This window comes from Sinohyriopsis cumingii, chromosome 4 (assembly GCF_028554795.1).
Source record: "Sinohyriopsis cumingii isolate HCF-2022 chromosome 4, ASM2855479v2, whole genome shotgun sequence".
Taxonomy (NCBI): domain Eukaryota; kingdom Metazoa; phylum Mollusca; class Bivalvia; order Unionida; family Unionidae; genus Sinohyriopsis; species Sinohyriopsis cumingii.
This window is the reverse complement of record NC_142964.1, coordinates 115,790,421-115,813,740: the sequence shown is the minus strand read 5'-3', so window position 1 is coordinate 115,813,740 and position 23,320 is coordinate 115,790,421. Positions and strand designations below refer to the sequence as shown.

Here is a 23,320-nt window from a genome sequence, read left to right as displayed (position 1 = left end):
CAATATTCCACATGTTAAATTCCCCTTGCCGATATACGTCCACAGGGGATCCGTAAAAACCTTGTCGCCATACGTGCCCACGACCTTTTTGACTGGGCTTTCCATTGTCGCTATACAGCCCCCTATTATTACTAACGTTCTCTTTTCTTTGCCAAGTTGAGTACTTGACTATCATTGTAAAAATAATAAAGCCCACCACCACCCCACCCCAAACAAAGGAACAAAATAAAAAACACCTAAAAAAGAAATTAACCCCCCCCCCCCAAACAACAACAAATAAACAAACTTACAAACAAAAACCCAAGCAATCAAATTTTTGTAGCAGATTGTTTTGGGATGACATTGAAGTTGCAGAGCATTTAACAATCAGGATGAAATAGTCTGCAGTTAAACAGTACTTGTATTACATTTCAGAAGAACAATTAATATTTAATTTAATTTAAATAATTTCGTCAACATACCACGATGACATACACTTTACATTACGTCATAGCGCTGCCAAAAAGGACGGTAAAATATTCGAGAACCGTAAATGGCAGTAGTGATTAAGCTGAAAAACAAAAAGCAACACCCACCCCACAAACAACCCAAAAAAAAAAAAAAGAAAAAAAAAAGACAAAATGAGCAAAGGAGACATCATTTATGATGTCACATAATTTTGGCGTCTCTTTTACCCACCCCGTCGAATTTCGTCAAAAAAAAAAAAAAAAAAAAAAATGGTGTGAAATAAACTTGTATTGAAAAATATACAACTTATAACATTTCGTTCTGAAATATCATTACAAAATATCTAGATCAATCCGGATTTATCCCACTGGAAAACTATACTAAAGAGAAAAATGAATGATAAGACCCCTCCCCCAACTTTAAAATCCAAGGAATGAATGATGTAGACATCTCATTTCATGAATTTATTTCTCATGTTCTCTTCCTCCCATGGTAATTCTGCAATGCAAAGCAGTCTATATTTTTATCTGGTAGATGGCGCAGGTGTTGTTTAATGACGTCACATTTTGTGAAAACCACTTAACCACCCGCTCCCCGAGCGTAACAAAAGTAACACTCATGCCCCCCCCCCTCCTCCCGTGTGTGACGCCATATATGGACAAATGGACGGTTTCAAAGTTTTTATAAATTATGTATTATGCTTACAAAAATAGAATATTTTAGCATTATTTAAAACCCTTAGAGAATCAGAATATAATCGCTGTTCTTACGGCGAAAGTAATATTTGATTAATTATTAATATATTTTATTTAAATTATGTATATTACTTGTTAGTTTTCAGTATTTAAAGTAGTCAATCGTCTTTAACAAAAAAGAAACATGAGTGCAAAAGGTTAATAATTATCATATTATGCGCCATACAGTTGCAGTGACCGTCTCAGAAAATCGAAAATTCAAAATTAATTTCTCTGCAAAATACTTAAAATCGGAATTTAAAGAATCAAAAGTCAGTTGTAATCTGAAGGTCATATCCATATTAATGACAGGAAGAAAATCGCTTGGCATGTAAAGAAGCTGTCGTCGGTATGAAATGTGGGAAACACTTTTGACCTCTTTGAGGTTGGGTGCACTCACACGACACCTTTTGTTTACAGTGTTTAATATTAAATCTCAGCGCATGCTCCTGAGATGTTGTAATGTCTATGATGACATAAATGGAGGGAATCCAAACATTGCGCAAAGGTAATCGTCGTGTGTTATAATTCACAGTATTGACATGGTGTTTTAGAGCATTTAGTATAATTTTCCCATGTCATCGCCTTCAAAGAAAAGTAATTGCTGGGTCGTTGTCGATTTTTGGGGTAATTTCTTTTAGTAGTTGATGTGTGATCGTTCTGCGTGATAGCAGTCGACGTACTTAAAACTTGAGCCGTAACGCGAGGCCTGACATCACGCTATATATTCCTGAAGAAAATGCTGGCAATTTCTCGATCTAGATGAAGTATAAAAGTATGAAGAGATATACTGTATATTAGAAAGCTGTGAATAGAAAGTCAGAAATTTTGTTTTCAGTGCATCTAATAAAACTTTATATTTTAAACGCTATAGAATGTTTGTATTTCATGTTCCCGAAAGCTGTTTTGATGCAAATGCAGTGCTTTACACACAAATACCAGACTGAAGTTCAGTAGTTGTAATAAAAAATCCACAAGATATATAATGATAAGCAAAAAGCACACACATGCACACTCACACACATGCACACTCACACATGCACACTCACGCACATGCACACTCACATGTATATACTTATATACACACATCCACACTCACACACACGTATATACACTACGTAACTATAAGTTATTAGTTCTGCATCGCCTGTTGATTTCGGGAAAATCAAGGATTGTTGATGTGATGAGTACACTACAACCCATGAGTATCACTGTTTCCAAATAATAGCTGTACCCCACATTCTCAAATAGAATCAATATGCTCTTAAAATTGCTATAACTGTAGCAAATCATTGATCAATTTGTCGTCTGATCATGTCAAATGATGTTATCCAAGAGTTAGATCACATGATTACCATATTTGTCAAAAACCAAGAGATGAAACCTTTGGCAGCAAATAAGTGAAAATGTGAGCTATCAATGGTTGTTGTTTCTGGTGCCTTTCTCAATGTGTTGTTTTTAAAACTTTCTGGTACACGATTTATTATTTTTCACTGGAACACTGGGAGTCATTTCAACAGTCTGAGGTTGACATGTACTTTCATCCCCATGTTGGAGATCCATTCCAGGTGACAGTTCTGGTGCTACTGACCCATCAGTCATGCAGTTCTTTAATTCTCTCTGATAAGTTTGTTGGACGGCACAGGTGGCAGAATAAGAGCCATGGAAGTAGCATATACTTTTCAAGTTGATTACACATTGTACAACCAACATTAGGACAAGTAGCTGCTATCGTAAAAAAATTTTTGGTATTACCACAATATCTCAACTCCCCCATGCAACTGGAATCTACATGGCATTTGTTTGTCGATCATTGCCCGCAGTCATCTGATTTCATTACCTGCAGTCATCTGATTTCAACTGGAAATTAAATGCATTTGATCCAGAGCGAAGAACAAATAGAGATATGTAAATAACTTGAAGGTCAGTGTTTTTATTTATTTATTCACTTATCACAAAATTTAAGACCCACAAAACCATAGTCCTCTGGTGTGAGTATATATATATATATATATATATATATATATATATATATATATATATATATATATATATAAGAACAAAAATCATTTAACTTCTGAAAGTGTGGTGTCAGCCGGATGAGTCTACTTGTTTGAGATAAGACTACATAAATTCTGGGTAATCCAACCTATAACTGTTTTGCTACATTTGAAATACATGTATATCAACAATCTCAGTATCATAAAGGTTATCTTTTTTTTTCTCAACATACTGAGAGGTACAGCTTTTGTACTGTTGGCCACATGGAACCAGTTTTGCATGATTTTTAATTGTTCCAAATTCTGTAACAGTCTCTGAAGCCCTCAATCCATATATTAATTTTTGGGAAGACTTAATTATACATTTGCATGCATAGCAAACTGGTCAGTATTTGGTATTACCCGTTTATGTATGGTCTTGTACATTTATGTCCATAGCAGACTAGTCAGCATTTGGTATTACCCATTTATGGATGGTCCAGATATTTTGTATTGAGCCTTTTTTTATAAAAAAATCCATCTTTACCACTGCAGGTTTACAAAATACATCACATTTGTTGTGAATCTAATTTTTGAGAAATTCCACTTATGAATTTTGTGCAGACAATTAGCCATTCAATTTCTGTTGCAATATTATTTATTATAAAGTTTGGAAAGTAGTTATGTTAGTCATAACAGTAGTCAATCTCTTAACCTTGTGCCTAATATAGTAGGCTCATTATTTTATCAATGCAGGCTAATTGCTAAATTATGAGGAAACCTTCACACAAAGATTTTTGTAGTATTTAGATATTTCTATTTAGGAAATGTGAAAACAGCTCAACACAGCTTTTTCTGCTGAGATGCAACTCCTTGTTTAAATAATTTTATGTAGAAAACCCACAACACTTAAAAAAACCCAGGACTCTATTAGTTTGGACCATATAATAGGATGCGCTTATTTTGTAAATAGCTCTTAGTAGTGAAAGTCCCTGCTTTAAGAACCTCCAATTTCAGGTCAGCTACTTATATTTTGAAAAATGTTTCTTCAGTTTTCTGTCTACACTGCTCCCTTGATAATGCACACCTGGATAACAATGTGAACCTCTTAAAATGCAGGGGCACAGCATGGATCCCATTTTTTTATATTTTTCTAATGCAATTTTGATTTCTTCTTTCTTTATTTCAGCAAAGAGTCATAGGACTTTAAGAAATTTGTTTTTCCACCAACACACTGAAAAGTTGCATGGTGAGTAATTTTTATTTTGCCATCAGATAATGCAGACATGATGACTCTGTGGAATTTTGGATTCAGGGTCTAAACGTTGGGCCCAGAAAGTGAGAAAAACTGAAAATTTTCCAGAGGCTAATCAATAATTTACATATATGATACACATAATAATTCAGTAACACTTGAGAGAATCATAAAACGTCATGGTTAAAACTTCAACACTTTTTGTACATACAAGAAGAGAAAATTATGCCTGAAAATTTCTTAAAAGATCAAATAAAATTTCTTTCATCATATAGTGTTCAGTATACATTTGAAAGATAATTTTTTGTAACCAGTTTTATCCTCATTATCCCCTGAAGTTGGGAGTGAATGTACCGTTTTGACCATTTACTCGTATTTACTCACCTGTTAATGCTGGGGATAATCAAGATTGACCCTTATGGTAAGTTAGGACCAACCATTTCTATCTTAAAGTACATGTATCTAAGGATAAAAGGAAGGTTATGAAACTACTTTTCCTTCCTTTCAAGGTCTCCATAGACATTTTGTGCTGCCACTATCCACAGTTAAGAGAACATATTTGTCAACCACCTCTATCAAGGACTCCTATGTTCTTTTCACCAGTCAAACCAGGTGAAATTATGGACAGAGCATCCGCATTTTAATCCTAAATATTCCTGGTCACCAAGTCATGTGTGATAGTTTGTATTATATTTGTTCTTTCCCTTCTGGAAGAACAAGCTAGAGGCCATTATCTCAATCTGAAATGCAGTGTGCCCTTTTGCACATCCTGATATTTCCTCCACATCAAAAATACCTTTGGTTTTGCTTAGACCAGGAAGTTTTCTAGTTCTGGGTTCTGCCATTCTGAATTGCTTCCCCACCCTGAGGATTTACCCAAGTTATGAAAGTAGTGTCTTACTCTGATTACTGAATGGTCTCTTCACCAATCCATAACAGAGTCCCTTTTCTCAAGGGGGGTCGGGGACCTGTGGTGGAATTGTTTGTAATCAGGCTCAGTAGTAGGCTTTCCTTTTACATGTCACCTGTCTCAGACCAGAGAGCATAGGCAGTGTGTGCATTCAGCTTCCACTGGGATTGTTTGTTCGTGTATGCCTTCCCACCATTCTGATTGCTACCTCAAGTTCTATAAAAAGTCGGAACTTCCACTGCTTACATCTTTCTCATAGTCCCATTGTGGTCCAACAATCATGGTTAAGCAATCTTCTAAACCTCTTGATAAATCAACCAAAGACATTACCTTATAAAAGGGATCTTATGTCACAACACAGGCTTCCAATTCCACAACAGTCCAGACATTCTCCTCCTTTGTGCTTGGCTCAGCTTGAGTGATCTATCTGCCAGAATAAATTTTCTGGCTGAGTTCCCAGTTGTGTCATTCAGACCTGGAGAGCTTTGACACCCAAAGTCTGTGATACCAGGTGGAGACTCTTCAGTGGTTGGTGCAGTATGAATCACATTGATCTTAGCTGTCCTTCTGTAGCTTTCGTTGATGATTTCCTTTAATTCCTTTTTGAGAAAAAAAGATGTTCAGTCTCAACTATCTGCCAACCATAACAAGACTTTCTCAGTATAAAGTAGTCAGCATTTTTCTGTAAGTCAGACAAATTGTCAGGAAGGTGCTATTGTTATGTATATCTATATTGTGTGTTTAACTTTTGTCTATGATGGTAAATTATATTTTAAGCTAATGATTATTTGTAGATAACATATTACAGAGCTAAGTTTTGTCCATATACTTGAAGATAATGTAGTTTTTTTGTAAATATATTTAAATGACCTTTTGACCTTAGAAGATTTTAGAGAAAGTTTAGCTACTTATTATGGATAGGTTGTTTACTGATGTTGGTCACTGTCTATTTTTTAAATAGAAATTTAGAATGTCTTGAAGCAAACATGCTTTCTAATTTGATGTGAATCTGATCCATATCCTGGTCATCTTATTGTGTCTTTGTTTTCTATATAAGGTTGTTTGCATCAAAGTTATTCATTCCTATCAATCTAGTGGAATCAGACTTTTGGTTGTGTATAGTTATAATTTGAGAGGATTTATTCATTTAAATCAGGAATTACAAAGTGCTTATTGATATTTTGGATGAAAACACTATTTTGGGATTAATTTGAATTCGTTCAAGGACATTCTGGAACATCTCGTGATACAGCAAGACTATTGGCACATCAGCATGTTCAAGATTGGAATTCTTTTCGAACACTCTATTTTTGAACTTGTGGTAAAACTTTTAGCTCTGTTTGGGATTTAGTTCACAATACAGTACGTCACTTTTAATTTAAATTTTGTGTCCTAGAAAAATGAATTATTTGTTGAATTTTACCAAACTTGTTAGTTTTTGCTTTATTCTAAACTTACTTTAAAACCATAGAGTTGTAGCATTATAAAATATCATTTACTTATATTTTCAAGTTGGAAAACATGCATTTAAAAAGTACATAAGTGTAATCGGTGGCTGATGAAGCAACAGTAAGCATGATATTCAACAAAAAAGTTCATCACATACATTTAGACCTTTAATACTCTAAAATAGTTTCACAAACTGCAGTTCAAAATCATAAGGAGCTCAATGGCTTCTTGTTATCTCTGAACTTTACTCCACTTGCCCAGCACGAAATAACCATGTGCATTGTTGTAACATAAAACCAAAACAGTCAATACTTGGACCTTAATTTTCCAGCTCTCATGAAATCTGATATATGGATATACCTCTTGGTGAATTGTTTTGTTTTATCACACAGTCTGCACACTTTACATACAGTGCGTGAAGTTCAGTATTTTTGTTATTACAGTGCATTAACATGTCATTTAATGTGATCATGATTGGTCCAAATAAGCCCATGAAATTCTTTTGAGGTATTTTCTTTACTGGTTAGCAGCGATCAATGGAAAATTTTCTTTTCCCTGCCTTCTGGAACTTTCTATTAATGCCATCAACATTTAGGAAGCCATTTTTTGAATCGACTGCTCAAAGAGAATTGGGGAAAAAGATCATATCTTTCTGAATATGGTGAATTTATCCCACAGGGGCTTGGTATGCCATGTATTATCTATCATGCACTGATAAATGGTGTTAAACCTCAAACAAGAACAACAATAAAAAAATAAAACTAACTATTGATAACATGCATGGGTGGGAGGGGTGGTGGTAATCATGTAATATGGAATCCGCCCTATACACAAGACTTGTTTAGATGTTAACTTCTTGAAGTAACTCAGCTTATTTCTTTTCATAGAAAAATGTGGACATAAAGCGGTCGGCTAACTGGTAGAACATTAGACATATCAAATAACAGTATTTTTATGTGGCAAAGTTGCTCAAATAATCTAATGTTTTTTTATGTTGCAGTTCCAACTGTCTAATGTTCAAAATAAAATAATATAAATCTCCAGTCACAAATACATTACAGTAAATATGGAATATCTGCATGAATATCCAACAATGTCCAGTAGTCATCATTTCACAGTAATATCCAACAACTTCCAGGAGTGATCATTTCACAGTAATATCCAACAACTTCCAGTAGTCATCATTTCACAGTAATATCCAACAACTTCCAGTAGTCATCATTTCACATGAATATCCAACAACTTCAGGTAGTCATCATTTCACATGAATATCCAACAACTTCCAGTAATCATTTCACATGAATATCCAACAACTTCAAGTAGTCATCATTTCACATGAATATCCAACAACTTCAAGTAGTCATCATTTCACATGAATATCCAACAACTTCAAGTAGTCATCATTTCACATGAATATCCAACAACTTCCAGTAGTCATCATTTCACATGAATATCCAACAACTTCCAGTAGTCATAATTTTACATGAATATCCAACAACTTCCAGTAGTCATCATTTCACATGAATATCCAACAACTTCCAGTAGTCATCATTTCACATGAATATCCAACAACATCCAGTAGTGAAACTGACATACCTTAGGTGTAAACTTTGTTTACATTGATCATCTAACCTAATTGAATCAAACTATATGACATGACATGGAACTTCCATGTACATTTTGTGTTAAAAAATGATATTTTCTGAGTCAAATGTTCCATTTATTCAGAAGGACAGTTCCTCTTTGGATTAAAATTTGTAAAAGAAAATCAGTTTTTAAATACAACTGATTATAATACTGCACAAGAAATGGACATGAATTTTGACTATTTTTAATGCACAACAAATGAAATTTGGTGCGTCTGAGTTAGAATGAATGAAATTATTTCTTCTTCTTTCTCATTATTTCTGTTAAAATGAGAACTATGTGATAAATAGAATCTAAAATAGGTAAAGATTTAATATTAAATTTATGAAATGCATTAAATAATGTCCAGCTTTTGCGAGCCAAGGCCTGCAAAGCTGGACATCATTCAGATCAATTTCACAAATTCAGTATTAATACATGGCCCATTTGAGATCTTCTAAGTATCAAAACTAGGTTCTTTTGACCTATTTTACTGCTTGAGTGATCTTTACATTTTTAACCTTTCATTCATTACACACTGTATGTTGAACTCTGTTTCACCTACACTTATGAAAATTGGTAATTTTATGAATCTCAGGAAGAGTAACTCTATCATATAAAGCTGTGAATGTGGCCCAATTACTATTTTCAGACATCTGTTCATTACACATTTAATATCTTGTATCCTATTTCACATACTTTTCTTAAAACTGAGATGTGGATGCATATCTAGGAGAGTGACTAAATTTTTAGTTAAACAAGGTCACTGTGACCTAATTTTTGAGTGACATTTATATTTTTACCCATTTGTTTGTCAAAACCCATGTGTCTTGAACATTGTTACATTGAGACTAATCAAACTGTACTTCAGCCCAACACTGATAAAACCATATGTAATGCATCACATTACAGTAATATTTTCTTCAACAGTTTGGTAGTTGTTGGCTTAGACTCACAAAAAACTGTGTAATGAGTCAGTGAGTTTTAAAATCTGCCCAGATTAGCTAGGGATGAGTATCATGGCTTATCTCATTGCATGGGTTTATTCTGTGTTGCCTTGGCATCAAATTCTTCATGCCTGTCATCTAATCCAGATGTTGTTCTGTTGTTGAGAGATTTCATGAATTCCTAATTCTCACAAGTGGGGCCAGAGGTTTTGTGCATAAGATAAATATTATAGAAAATCCCCTGGAAATCTTTGAAAATATATCTTTGAACCTTGATGTTCTAGAAGCATTACATGTCTGAGATATTGACATGTATGTGACTTGCAAGGCATGTATGACATTTGAGACATGTATGACATTTGAGACCTCTAACACCTGTGACATGTCAGACATGCATGACACATGTGACATGTGTAATATCACTTCATCCGCAGCATCAGTGGCAAAGTTTGATATTGTTTCAAGAGCCTTTTACTTTTTAAAGTACTTGCCAAGCTTTTGTCTGTAGCTGTAGATTAGATTGATATAGCATTATCAAAGCAATTTGAGTGAATTTGTGTTAATGTGCTTCGTGCTGACCCTAATTAATGAATTATCAGTAATGCCAGCTCATTTGGACAGTGATGTAGAATAGAACTCACATTAGTTCTCTCAAGCAAGTAGAGGGTAAGTAAATTAATTTCTGTTAGTTCTTATTCTGAGAAAAGTTTTTTCAAGTATTTTTACTTGGTTGTAATTTCGTGGAGCTGCAGGGTTCAGTTTATATTTGAAATGTACTTGTCCATGAACAAGTTACTTTTGGAAAGAATTTGTGAAGTGGAGTTGTAAACCCTACCTCTGTAAAGGGGTGTATGAGTGTTGTTGTTGTTGTTGTTGTTGTTGTAGGGTTTAATGCCATTTTTCAGCACAAGATAGGCTACACATGGCAGCCAATATAAATGGTGGAGGAAGAACCTGGGGAAAACCCTGGAAAGAACCATCAACCCACAAGAAGCTACTGGCAAGCTTTCTCATGTACCCATGTTGGCTGAGCCCGAGACTCGAACCCACACAGACAGAGGTGAGATGGCAGTGATCCATAATGGTGAGCGCTTTAGGTCACTTGGCCACTCTGGGCTCCTGTATGAGTGTCAAAAATATCACATATATCTGAAGTTTAATACAGTGTACAGTGTATGTACTCTGTTCATGCAGTATATTACATCTGTAAAATTTGGGCACGCATGGCACAGTACCTGTTTAAGAGACTTTACTGTTTAATTTCAAATATTTTCTGATATAGGAGGTTCAACATTTAATTGTAGAGGGTTGGCATTTGTGATGTGTAACTGGCACTTTTAAAGTTTGTTGCTGTTTTAGTGCTGTCAGTCTTTTGAACTCCACATGGTCAAGTGTGTGTATGCACGAGCGAGAGAGAGAGAGAGAGAGAGAGAATCACATGTGAGTAGCAATATAATGGCTATTATCTTGATTATCTTAACAGCCACACCTTTGAAAATTGTTACAAGAGCCTGGAATTTGATGGGGATAGTGATAGCAAGTTTGAAGACTGGATTTCACCTTTACTGTATATACTCTCTTATAAGTTGAGGTCAGCTACAAACTGCAGAGACCTTGATATGCTGGTGCATTATGCAATGGCAAATCAGGGTCTGTGTTGTTTGCAGTGTGACAACTTAATAAGCAAGTATATTCTGTAAGTGTTTTCACAGGAGGTGCTATTATGGTAAACGCAATAAGCTATCTGCGACCTTGACATCCATTTTCCAGACTTTTTTCAACCATTTAGTGGCCCCAGGGTGGCTGAGTGATCTAAGGTGCTTGACTTTTACAAATCACTGACTTTTTATCTCAGTCTGAGTGTTTTAGACTTGGCTGGGCTAAAGTGGGTATGTGAGAAAGCTTGCCAGTAGCTTCATTTGGGTTGGTGGTTCTTCCTGTGGCATTTCCTGGTTCATTCTCATCCTGATATACTGGATGCCATGTATAGCCTATCATGTGCTGAAAATGGCATTTAACTTGCAAAACCATCTTCTTCTGGTAAATGTGGATCATTTATAGTTTGCAAACTTCTTCACACCAACTCACACTATACATGTATATTCTATTCTTTGTCTCTGTGTTATCAGTGTACTAGTTACATCTAATTAGGGGTGGCCGAGTGGTCTAAAGCGCTCTCCGTTACAGATCACTGCCATCTCACCTCTGTCTGCATGGGTTCAAGTCTCGGATTTGGCCAATGTGGGCATGGGAGAAAGCTTGCCAGTAGTTTCTCGTGGGTCGGTGGTTCTTTCCGGAGTTTTCCTGGGTTCTTCCTCCACCATTAATACTGGCTGCCATGTATAGCCTATCATGTGCTGAAAAATGGCGTTAACCCCTACAACAACAACAACAACAACATCTAATATGTCCAAGTGTGAGCCTTTATAAAGAGCACTTTTAATATCTTTCTATTCTAGTTCAAACTTCTAATTCAAATTCGGACACAAAATTGCATTAGTTTTAACTTTACTGGTCATTACACCAGAGGAACTTTTGGGGTGTCCTTTTGTTAATTGTTCATTGTCTCTCCATCCACTAACACAAGTTTGTTATTCCTACTTCGAAACTGCTAGGAAGATTGCCTTAAAATGTTGCACACAAATTCATCCTACGGTCATATCTGACATCCAATAAGGCTTCCATTGCATCCATCTTCTAAAGATTGTCACGCTACTCCTCCTGAATGGATGGTCATATCAACTTGGTCCTTAATGAAAATTGTGTGCCACAGACATCCAGTATGGGTGCCACAGTCAACATATGGAAAGTTTTGTTAGAAATTCTCCAGAATGGATGGTTATATTGGCATAGGGTTTTCACTAAGTCTTCAGATGGTGTCTAGTTTTTCCTATATAAAAAATGGTTCCGATCTTGTATCTAGTATGTCTGGCACAGTGGTTGATTTGAAAATATAATCAGTCAGAAATATCAGAGATGGTTGGCATTCAGCAGCTTAAGAAAGAAGAAAATGTTTTCCTTGAATTCATGGCAACGAAGAAAATGTTGTTCTTGAATTCATGGCAAATCTATTTAGACCATAGAGCATTAGTTACTTAAAGAGACTTGTTTGTTTATAGCTTAATTGATCTCGTTAAACATTTTACATTGTTGTTTTCATATGGGAATGTCTCTTCATCTCGGTAGAAATGAGACCTGTAGTGACACGTAGTGAGACTTGTAATGTCTATTCTGGCAAGACCAGTAGAACAATAATATTGTATAGTCGTCAGGAGATTGACAGAAATTGATAGCTATTTCCAGTTTTATTTTCCCTGTTAGCTTGGTTTAGTAGGATTATATTTAGATCATGTGTGATTGAAGCCATTAATGTTATATTAACACTGTTAAGAATGCTATCTTTAACTTAACACAAGTATTTATCTGTGATGTGAAAGATGTCTGTAGGGTGTTATTTTGATTCAGGAGGAGACAGTTGCTATGGCAGTTAAGTAACATGTCCTGTCAATACCATGTCCTAATACCAAATATTGACGTAGAAAGAAAAAAAATTCAAAGTTAACACACTTGACCTGATGGCAGAATTGAGAAATAGGCAATTTCAAATATAGTATTTGGTGAATTTGAATTTGATGCTTGGTTCTCAGTATACATTTTGCAGTTTAATAAAACATCATGCTAATTAGAATGATGATAAATCATCTCATGATTTTCTTATGAAATTGTAAAATCTCACATACAGAGATTTTTAAATTGACTTCATTTTCTGTGTCTCTTCACAAATTCAGTGTATACTTGTATTTTGGAGTTTTGTAATAAATCAGTGGATAGATTCATGATTATTTTTTCTGAGTTTGAATTGGAGATGGTGGTTTCATTAGCCAAAAATGACCATACATTTATTTCAGTTTTAAACATTGAAATGTATACCAGTTTAGAGAAGAGCATGTGCTAACCTTAAACCCATTTGGAATCCATCACAGAGTAGAAAAGCATAAAATGTATCACTCCAAGGCACTTCATTATTACACTGTTCCTGTTATTATGTGGTCATTGATACCATTTCATTATTATAAGATGGTGTCACGATAGAGCAGTTTGCTCTATGGCCCCTATGCACAATATTATGATGAGGGAGTTGTGTGTGATAATGGGGGGAAACATATATAAAAAATTGGCAATTAATAATTCAAGTACATGCATACTTGCCAGCAAATCTCATTGCATCTGTAACAGTGGAATTATAATAATTCCATTGAAAATATGCACAATGTGTAATTTTAAAAAATCCTCACAGCACAGATCATCGTGCATCCGATTCATTGCATAAAGCAATCATTGTCCACTTAGGTACATGTTTATCTGTCTAGATCGGCAGTGCTGTCTATATAAATTTTAACTTGTGAAACAATATTACACGCACAAAATGTTTCATTCCATTTGTTTAGGATATTGGCTTAGAGCTTAATAATTGCTTTCCAAAGAACTGATAATTTATTCTTAGGTGCTGGCACATTGATCACATTTTTGATTCTGTGACAGACTATGTGTGCATGAAGGTGACTTTTATTTTGTGATTTTTTTGGGGTAAGTTTTATTATACAAAAATATAATGCAGTTGTATTTATGGTTTTATCATATTTTTTCTTCAAGTTTTAAGAAGTATAAAATATTTGCCCTTTTGTTTTTATTTTTATATTCCTACCACATATTATGTTGTTTTCCATCTGTCAGTTTCCTGTTTTGTTTTTGCACAGTAACTTGAATTTTACACCATCTACTGTTACACAACTTTGTTGTTGTTGTTGTTGTTGTAGGGTGTAACACCATTTTTCAGCACAAGATAGGCTATACATGGCGGCCAGTATAACTGGTGGAGGAAGAACCCTGGAAAATCCAGGGAAGAACCACCAACCCACGAGAAGCTACTGGCAGGCTTTCCCACGTACTCGTGCTAGCCGAGCCTTGGACTCGAACCCATGCAGACAGAGGTGAGATGGCAGTGATCCGGAACAGTGAGCGCTTTAGACCACTCGGCCACTGGGGGCCCCTCACAACTATGTAAATAGCTATGGAAGAAGTCTATCATTTTTGGTGTCCAAAGGTCAATGTTTATGTGACTGTATTTGATGTTCTTGTGAAAAAAATATTCACATAATAACATCAAAGACATCGACCATACTTTGTACAAGGAAGAAGCCTATTAATGAGGGGTTAAAACGGTAAAAGGTCAGAGATCAGGTCACTGAGATTGATTTTATTTTTCCTTAACAACTTTTGTTGCAGACCATATAACCTTAACCAATGTTTGTAGAGGGCCTGTACCTAACAATAATAATAATAATAATAATAATAATAATAATACTTTATTGATGGTGACCAGTTTAGGTAAGGACTATTCTCCCTAGATAGGATCTGAAGGAGGACGTATATCATTATGCATCATAAAAAAGATAATGGTAATTACGATGTATTTTAACATGTCTGTAATATTGTAAATACTAAATTCTTGTACAATCTTTTATTAACATATATGCAATCATGATATCTCTTAAATATCGTAATATTTTCGGCACATTTTACATGCAGTCGAAGCATGTTCCACAGAACTGTACAAAAGTATTGGAAGCTTATCGTAATTCATGGTTTTGGCAGATGAATGTTTCCATGTAATGTGGATCTCAACAGGTAAAATGAAGCCAGTGTAAATCCTGAAGATATCAAGAGCCGCTCTATATAGATGTTTATATTCAAGAACTCCCTTGTGATAATCAATTTTTTCATGTATTGTAAACCATTTTAGTTCTGTAAACAGCACTTCTGATGAATATATTCTAGAATAATATGTGCTGCTGAAGTTGGTAAAACCTATCAGATTGAGATTTGGCCCAGTTTCATCATACGTTTGAACAATAATCCATTGTTGTAAGAATATATGCATTGTAGTATTTAATGTGAACTTGTTTATTGAAATATTTCATGATTCAACAGAGAAGGACAATTTGAATGACACAGTTTTTATAGAGTTTGTCAGTATGATCATCCCATTGTTATCTACAAATACACCTACAAGCTTTTCTAACTGATGATTATTTATTGTAAGAAATAATTTTTGGTTCACTGATTTACATAGTTTTTGTGATGTCCTCCAAATCATACATTCTGTTTTATCTTCAGTAATTATCATCTTATTTTGTTGTGCCCAGCTTTGAACTCTAATAAGGTCCAAGTCTAATCTTATCTGGATAACTTAATGCATACAAGTTTGCATCATTAGCAAACAAATCTGTATTTGTGAATTCATTATGTAATGGAAGATCATTTAGGTAAATAAGAATGAGAGGTCCCAGAAAAGAGCTGTCAGGTACCCTTGAATTGATAATGCGAGTTTGTGAGCTAATATTGCTAATGGTTACTTGTTGAGACATTCGGTTTAGGTATGATCTAAACCTGTTTTAAAGGAGAATTGTTGTTATCAAACCTGTAGCAGTTCAGCTTTTGCAGCAGAATTCCATGAACAACTAGTTCAAAGAACTGCGTTATCCATTTGTTTTAGCCAAAGATCTGTTAATTTGGCAAGTTCTTATGCACACCTTATGAAATAGAAAGTAAGTTTTAAAAAAATTCATAGACCTGCTTAGCTATTTGCTTTGTAAATAATTTTAAAACTATAGGTAGAATGGAGTTTAGTTTATCGTTTCCTAGATCATCCATTTATTTTCTTTTTTAAGACAGCTGTTAATTTTGCTTGTTTCATTGTATCTTTAAAGTTACAACTCATCATACTCCAGTTTATAATATACCGTATGTCAGTCCACCATTTGACAGAAAGCGTTCTTGTGTTATATGCTTTATATTGTATAATTGATGTTAATTCATCAGCAGATATGGCAGCCATTGCTAAAAATGGAAGATCCTTTAAATGATTTCTTAGAAGCCATTCATTTGAATTTTGTCAAATTTTAAAGACACGTTCTGGCATGAAGTGCTTTTAAGTTTGTGTAAAGGATGAAATAGAAAGTAATCTGCCAGCAAAAATGCCTTCTGTTACTAAAAATAGATAAACCTTTAATATGTTATTCATAAGTTATTCATTGTGCATGTACCAGTAACTGTTTAACAGAATCTGATCATATAGCATGTACACTTTTCAGATTTATACGACAGCTCCGGTGGCCTAGTGGTTAGAGTGCCTCGGATGTGGGAGGTCACGGGTTCAAACCCTGGCCAAGAAATATCAAAGACTTATAAAAATGGTACAAGCAGCTGCCTCACTTGGCGCTCAGCATAAAGAGGTTAGTGATAGGACTGGTGAGCCTGGTGTCAGGATAATGTGACTGGGTGGGGACATCATGCTACATGACTGCGACATGATGCTCCAGTGCTAGACATTACGATAAACTGCCATACTGCAGACATCGTAGCGATATGACTGAAAAATTGTTAAAGCTGTTTTAAAATAATCCAAAACACACACACACACACAGATTTATACCAATGCTAATATTCTGCCACAAAATACAACTGCTGCTGCTAAAACCAGACAAACATTTTTACAGCTATATCTTAAAATACCACTGCAAGGAAGGCACACACATGACATTTAGCTCATAAAAGATTTAAAAGTGGTTTGTAACAAATTATCACTGCATTCTCTAAATTGTGCATTATGGAAAGGACAGCATGTTATATAGTATCCCTATAACAATAGGCTGCTAGGGCTTTGACCACACCACAAAACATCATCATTTTAAGCGGCTATTTTTATTGTTGATTTTAATTTGTTTTTATTATAAAACCTCAAGTTTTCTTAATTTCCTTATTGTTGCATAATGCACTGGCAGATCTGGGTCTGTGCAGTTTGTTAGGAGTAATCATTAGAACAAACAACATAGACCCTAATCTACATGTGCATAAACTATGGCAGATCAGGATCTTTGTTGTTTTTGCAGTTTGACTTGACTTATAAGTGAACATGTAAGGTACATTAAAATCCTTTTTATATGTAATTTACTGAATAATATTGGAATAATTAATTTTGAAGGTGGTGACAGTTGCATCCCAGATCTTAATTTAACTGTGTTTTGTCTGGGTCAAATTTTTTTTGGACATTGTGTCTTTCTAACCAATCTTGTTAGGGATGTTGAAAATTTGAAGGGGACATTAAATGTATTAGTACCATAGTAAAAACTTATTTTAATGTATATGTTTCCATGCTTCTTTCATGAGACTTGTACATAGCAATGCAAGAAAAGAATCAGTCTTTAACCACTATAGATTCTCTGCTATTTTTCGAGTCATGGTTTATTAAGAAGTCAGCATTATTTAGAACTTGCCGTATCTTTATTTCCCCAGCAAAACTGAAAAGCCACTTAGCCAAGGAAACTGTAAGATGAGTTTTTACTGTAAATGCTTAAAATGTCTTGGGATTATCTTCATCTGTTTCCCATCAGAAAACTTGTTGAATTATCCACAGAGAGAATGCATTTGTTTTGTGGCATCTGACACCCTTTTACAGCTATTGCCCAAATACCAAAGTGCTTGTCTAAGCCATTCTGATTCTTGAAATAGATGAGTCTTTTTCAAATTGAATTCATACATTTGGTGACTGAACTTCTGAAACTTTACCCAAACTACTAGTTCATTCATTTTTTAAATGCATCTGTCACTTTACTCATTCTCCATGAAATTGTGAGGTGTGTAGCTGCATTACTACATAGTCAACCATGAAAACACTGATTTCTGACAAAATCAACTCACGGAGAATTTCCATATATGCATAAAACAGCTAGGAGAAGATGAACAGCTGCTCATGCATGCTGCAGACCAAAACTCAGTGTACTGTACTCTCCGGCCTTGCTAAATACTTCATTGATGATTTCAGTAGTAAAATATTTGGGCCCCATCTCTAGAAAAGCAGATTTTTTTGCGAAACAAGTATTTTTGGAATTTTAAACACACTGTGTTATGGATTCTTACCTCTTATCATTGCTTTGATGGCCGAGTGGTTAGAACGTCCGCATCGGATGTTCGGATGTGGGAGGTAACGGGTTCAGGCCCTGGCTCAGTCTTACCAAATGATACTAACAGCTGCCTCACTTGGCCCTCAGCATTAAGAGGTTAGTGTTAGCACTGGTCGGACTGGTGTCAGGAATGTGACTGGGTGGGACATCATGCTACATGTCTGTAGCATGATGCCCCAGTACTAGACATCACTGTAAACTGCCACACTGCAGACATTGTAGCTATGTGACTGAAAAATTGTTAAAACTACCTTAAAATAAATCCAAATAAAAATCTTACCTCTTATCCTTCCTCACTCGTAATTTTTGTTGTAATTTGTTTTCAGATGTCCTTTCATAGAAGATTAACAAAAAATAATATTATAAGGGTTTGTTTTTAAATGTAAAAAAAATTTTAGTTTTTTAATTTTGCTTTTGTTTTGTAGAGAAATTACCTTAAATAGTTGCAGAAATAGCTGTTGTGTTCTAATATGAAACAAATGTATCCGTTTATTTATGTGAGATAATTACATTGTTTTCCACTGAATTCCTGTCGAAAAATCACACATGATCCATAAAAAAGAACAAGTGAAAATTGAATTTGTGTAGCCCAGTCTGAAGCAAATTATTGCTAAGTGGATGTATCCAGGTCTGTTACTCATAAAAATAATTATTGTCTCCGATCTTTCACCATACAGATTTATGAAAAGGTTCCTTTTGGTATGGAAATTGCTGCCGATTTGGACTGGAACCTATTTTTGAGCTGGTAGTTTGATGTTATAAAACAATGATGTAGTGAAGCAATATAAGAAAAGTATTATCCCTAGGAATTTCAAAGGCTTTTAGTCCCAATTTAAAATGATCATTGCCTAAAACGCATTTTTTTGTACCAACATATACAGCTAAGTAGAGTAAATGTAGCATTTTTATTAAGTAAATTAGAATGAGTTATATCTTAATTTATATGAATTTCGTTAGTTACGCTGGTTTATAGTGAAACATAATGTGTTTTGGTACATGGCTATACATGTATGCCTTATTCAGATGTAATGTGGGAGTCTCAAAGTGGAAGCAGATTTTTTATTTTAAAAAATGCAGATTTTCCTACCCAAAGTGTTTTTTTTTATCCTAAGTGATCCTTGAAAAAATCAAAAACTCCTGGAAAAGACCTGGAAATTTTGTTTTAAAAGGTGGGGGAACCCTGGAGGGATAATTTAGTTGATGTTTTATGGTATAGCAACAATTGAAAGGTTATTTGTGCCATGGCAGGGAGAGTAAAGTACATTGACCAAGGACACATCACAGATTTTTTAACGGAGCTGATCTAGTGTTGGGAATTGAACCTGCACTCATCTGGTTATGAGTCCAGACTGCCACTGAGCCACCACAGCTCTTCCAAAGATGAGTTGATGAAAATGAAGCTTGATGATGAATTGCGCTTTGAGTGAAGGTCTAAAGAAAAGGTCTGAACATTTATGATGGCTTCCATCTCTTGTCGTATGCATTTATTTTTGTTAGCTCAATCACATTTGTTTACCTCCATGCATGAGAGTATGAACACTTTGATAGCAAAATGGTTACATGCTCGTCATTGATGCAAAATATTTTGATCTATATATGCATACATGTATATGCAGACATTTCAATGTTTTGAGTTTCATTGGTGATGATTCATTTATCAAACCATGTCTCAAAAGTCAAGGATCAGACAGTTTCATTTCATTTGGTTTTTATCCTGTATGCAAAGCTGGGGAAGTTTGAAGTGCCTTAAAAGCTTTTGAGATAATGTCATTTTTCCTACAACAAAAGGGAAACTTTCCAACACCACACAAAAGTATGTACGCCTCATTTTGCATTTTTTCAGCTTAAGGTGGTTGATTATATGATCATGTGCATCCAGATATTTTTGTAAATCATGCAGTTCCTCCAACACTGATTAAAATAGAGACTTGAAATGTTTGATTGATTGGGGGTTTTGTGTAGAAGTGACAATGGTGTTAGAATTTTTATTCATCCCATTTTTGGAACTTGGGCAATGGTATATTGGTACACTGGCAATGCTTGCTATACACCAGTTAGATTTATGTGCTATCATTTTAATGTCATTCATAATAAAGAAATAACATTTAATTTGTGCCACTGTACTCATTATTATACCATTGCTGGCGCCATATGCTGTGACTTATGCACAGCTCAGATAAGTATTATTTGTATTAATTTGCTTGAAAACCAGGCATAATCATTACTTGAAAACTTAGATATAATTTGCCCAAGGACTTCCTTAATTTACAAGTATCCTTTGGAACAATTAATTTCATTATATCATATATACTTGCTTATAAGGCAAGTCCATCTGCAAACTGCACAGACCCAGATCTGCCTTCTCATCATGCACCAGCCGATCTGGGTCTGTGCAGTTTGTTAGGAGTAACAATTATCATAGACCCTGATCTGCAGGCACATTATACTACAGCAGATCAGGTTCTTTGTTGTTTGTTGTTTTATTCCACTTATAGCTGAGTATATATGGTGTGCCAGTTTTTCAATTTACCCCATAACTTCAGGAATACATCAATGGCATTAACTGAGCATCACTTGTCTAAGGAATGGGAGGGTACTGTATATACTTGTGTAAGTCAGCTTTTTACTGCAAGTACATGAAGTAGAATCTGATCTGCCATCACATAATGATAATTATCAGGATATTTTTGGAGATTTATTGATTTGTTACTAATCTGTCAAAAGATCTAAATCATCGTTTAACAACTGATTGCATTATATATGATAGAGACAGTGGAATGAAATATATATAAATCAGAAGTGTTTCTCAGCCTGTTCTATCTTGCCATTGATTTTAGAGTGCCTTTCTGTTTTCATCGGTGATATAGCAACTTTTACCTTATGGGTACCGTAGATACCCACTACAGGCCCAGTCCAGATGAAAACAACATTGACTGAGGTCTGCTTAATGCATTGGCATATCAGGGTATATGTTGTTCTATTGATTAGTCATAGCACAATTCATAGAGCTAGGTCATCATTCGACAGCATATCTGTGTCTATGCAGTTGGCTCTGTCTTGAAAGGGAGTGTTAATATTACAAACCTACAGTACAGCAATACATCAGCCAAGTTTAATTTGAACAGAGTGATGTAAAATATATATGACCTGAAAAAACTGAACATTGTTAATACAACTGCCATTGTTATCTTTGGTGCTGGAAGAGTGACCCCTTTGTCTTGCTGTTCACATTTGAGACAACAAATCCAGTTATTCACCTTATCTGAGCTGCTGAGGTGACATTATAGGACACAGGTACTAATGCTATGGAAAAATGGGTGAACATAAAATAGAGTATATATGGGTTAGGCTGACCAGGATTGGTTAATAATGTAAGTTATGTTTTAGGAAAAAGAATCTTTTGAGAGCTTTTCCTAGTTGTAAGTGAAAAACAGAGTAGACATTGTTTTATTGATGAAATTTCAGGCCTTTAACAGTCTTGAGTTTGGAATACTCATTACTAAAATTAGCACCTGACTCTTTGGTGCGGAATTGAAAGCTTATGTTTCAAGCACATGCAGGTCCAGAAAATGCTCATATCCTTTCCTCAACACAGAAGCTGACATCCAGGTTTCGTCTATACTGATAAATATATAGGTTTGATCATGAGCACTCAAAAACTTTAAGTTATTGAATTTTTAATATCATGGTGTTTGCATAAGTTTACTATGGGAACTGAATTAGTACTGTGAGTCATTTATGTGCCTCTTGCCCTCCAGTAAGAGACTTATCATTGATTTTTCTTTGAGTGGTCCTGTTATTATTATCGAACCAGGATATTATTTTTGTACTTCACTATAATAAAGTTCAACTAATATAATGGATATAATTAGTTATTTGTTTCTTCAAATCAGATCAAGATATGTTTTCAAGGTATTTGGGGTCTGGAATTTTTTTTCTCACAAAATTCCAAGGACCTCTGCCCAAAAATAAGAGAATGGTCAGTCTCAAGTCATCAGGCTATTTGAGATTTGTTAACACATTAACCCCTGGAGCTTTTTGTCATTTTTGCCTTAAAATCGAGTAGGAAACACATTTTGAAAGCTATTTCTGAATAGACTTGAAAACACCAAATCCCCAGTCATCTTTCAATATCATACTGCCTAGTGGTGTTAGAAACATTGATTTTCATTGGCTATTTGACTCGCGCATGATCAGAAGGGTAAAAGTTGGACTTCTTTTTTTTTTTTTTTTTTGCTAAACGGAGCCATTATTTTTGTATGGAGACCACTCTTCATTCCAAATGCCCATCTTATCCTACTTTTTGCAAAGGCTCATCTGTCTGTTTGCAGTTCATACCAGTTTGCCTTAGATCTGAGACCAAAATGTCTAAAATCCGGACACAAAATCAGATTCCGACCACGGGCAAATTTTGGGTAAAAAAAAGTCGGGTCCAAAAAATGAGGTTTTTCTATCTGTATTTTGTAGTGCAGCTAGATATTCCAGATTATTCTGTATCATTGTAGAACTACATCTGTCTACCTTTCTATAATACCACCCACTTTAGTGTATCATGCATGACCATGGCGCTACAGAGCTCGACAGTAGGCTACTACCTCCTGCCCCATAAAGTCATCGCTAGGGGTTAATGTGTTAATTTTGAGGGTACACTAGCAGTCTGAGGTGGGGAAATATCCCCAGGGCTTGCTCAAGATGCAACACTGATAAATTACATAATGTTATTCTCCTGTAGTTATGGAATACAGTTGTAAGTTTATGATGTTTCATTTTATAAAAGTGCCAAGTCATGATTGTACATTGTAATTTTAATGTACAGTTGAAGTAAATATTTTTGGGGTGTATATTTAGAATACTAATCATTATTTTTAGATGACCTGAGAATAGAAATGTTTACATAAATATATGCAGTCACAGAAGATTTAATTTTTTTGGCTCCTTTTGTTTACAGTT

At 34.9% G+C, this 23,320-nt stretch overlaps 1 protein-coding gene across 4 annotated transcripts in view; it reads left to right on the top strand.

Annotated features, from left to right (window-relative positions):
* The first annotated feature begins 1,619 nt into the window (after nucleotides 1-1,619).
* Nucleotides 1,620-23,320, top strand: part of LOC149801933 (multiple C2 and transmembrane domain-containing protein 1-like) — a 237,077-nt gene continuing 215,376 nt past the window's right edge. For all 4 annotated transcript variants that reach the window (XM_089956319.1, XM_089956318.1, XM_089956316.1 and 1 more), the window contains exons 1-2: nucleotides 1,620-1,689; nucleotides 4,350-4,409. In XM_089956319.1, the coding sequence (XP_089812445.1) occupies nucleotides 1,662-1,689; nucleotides 4,350-4,409 (88 nt within the window). In that variant the 5' untranslated portion in view covers nucleotides 1,620-1,661. The remainder of the gene's footprint in view (nucleotides 1,690-4,349; nucleotides 4,410-23,320) is intronic.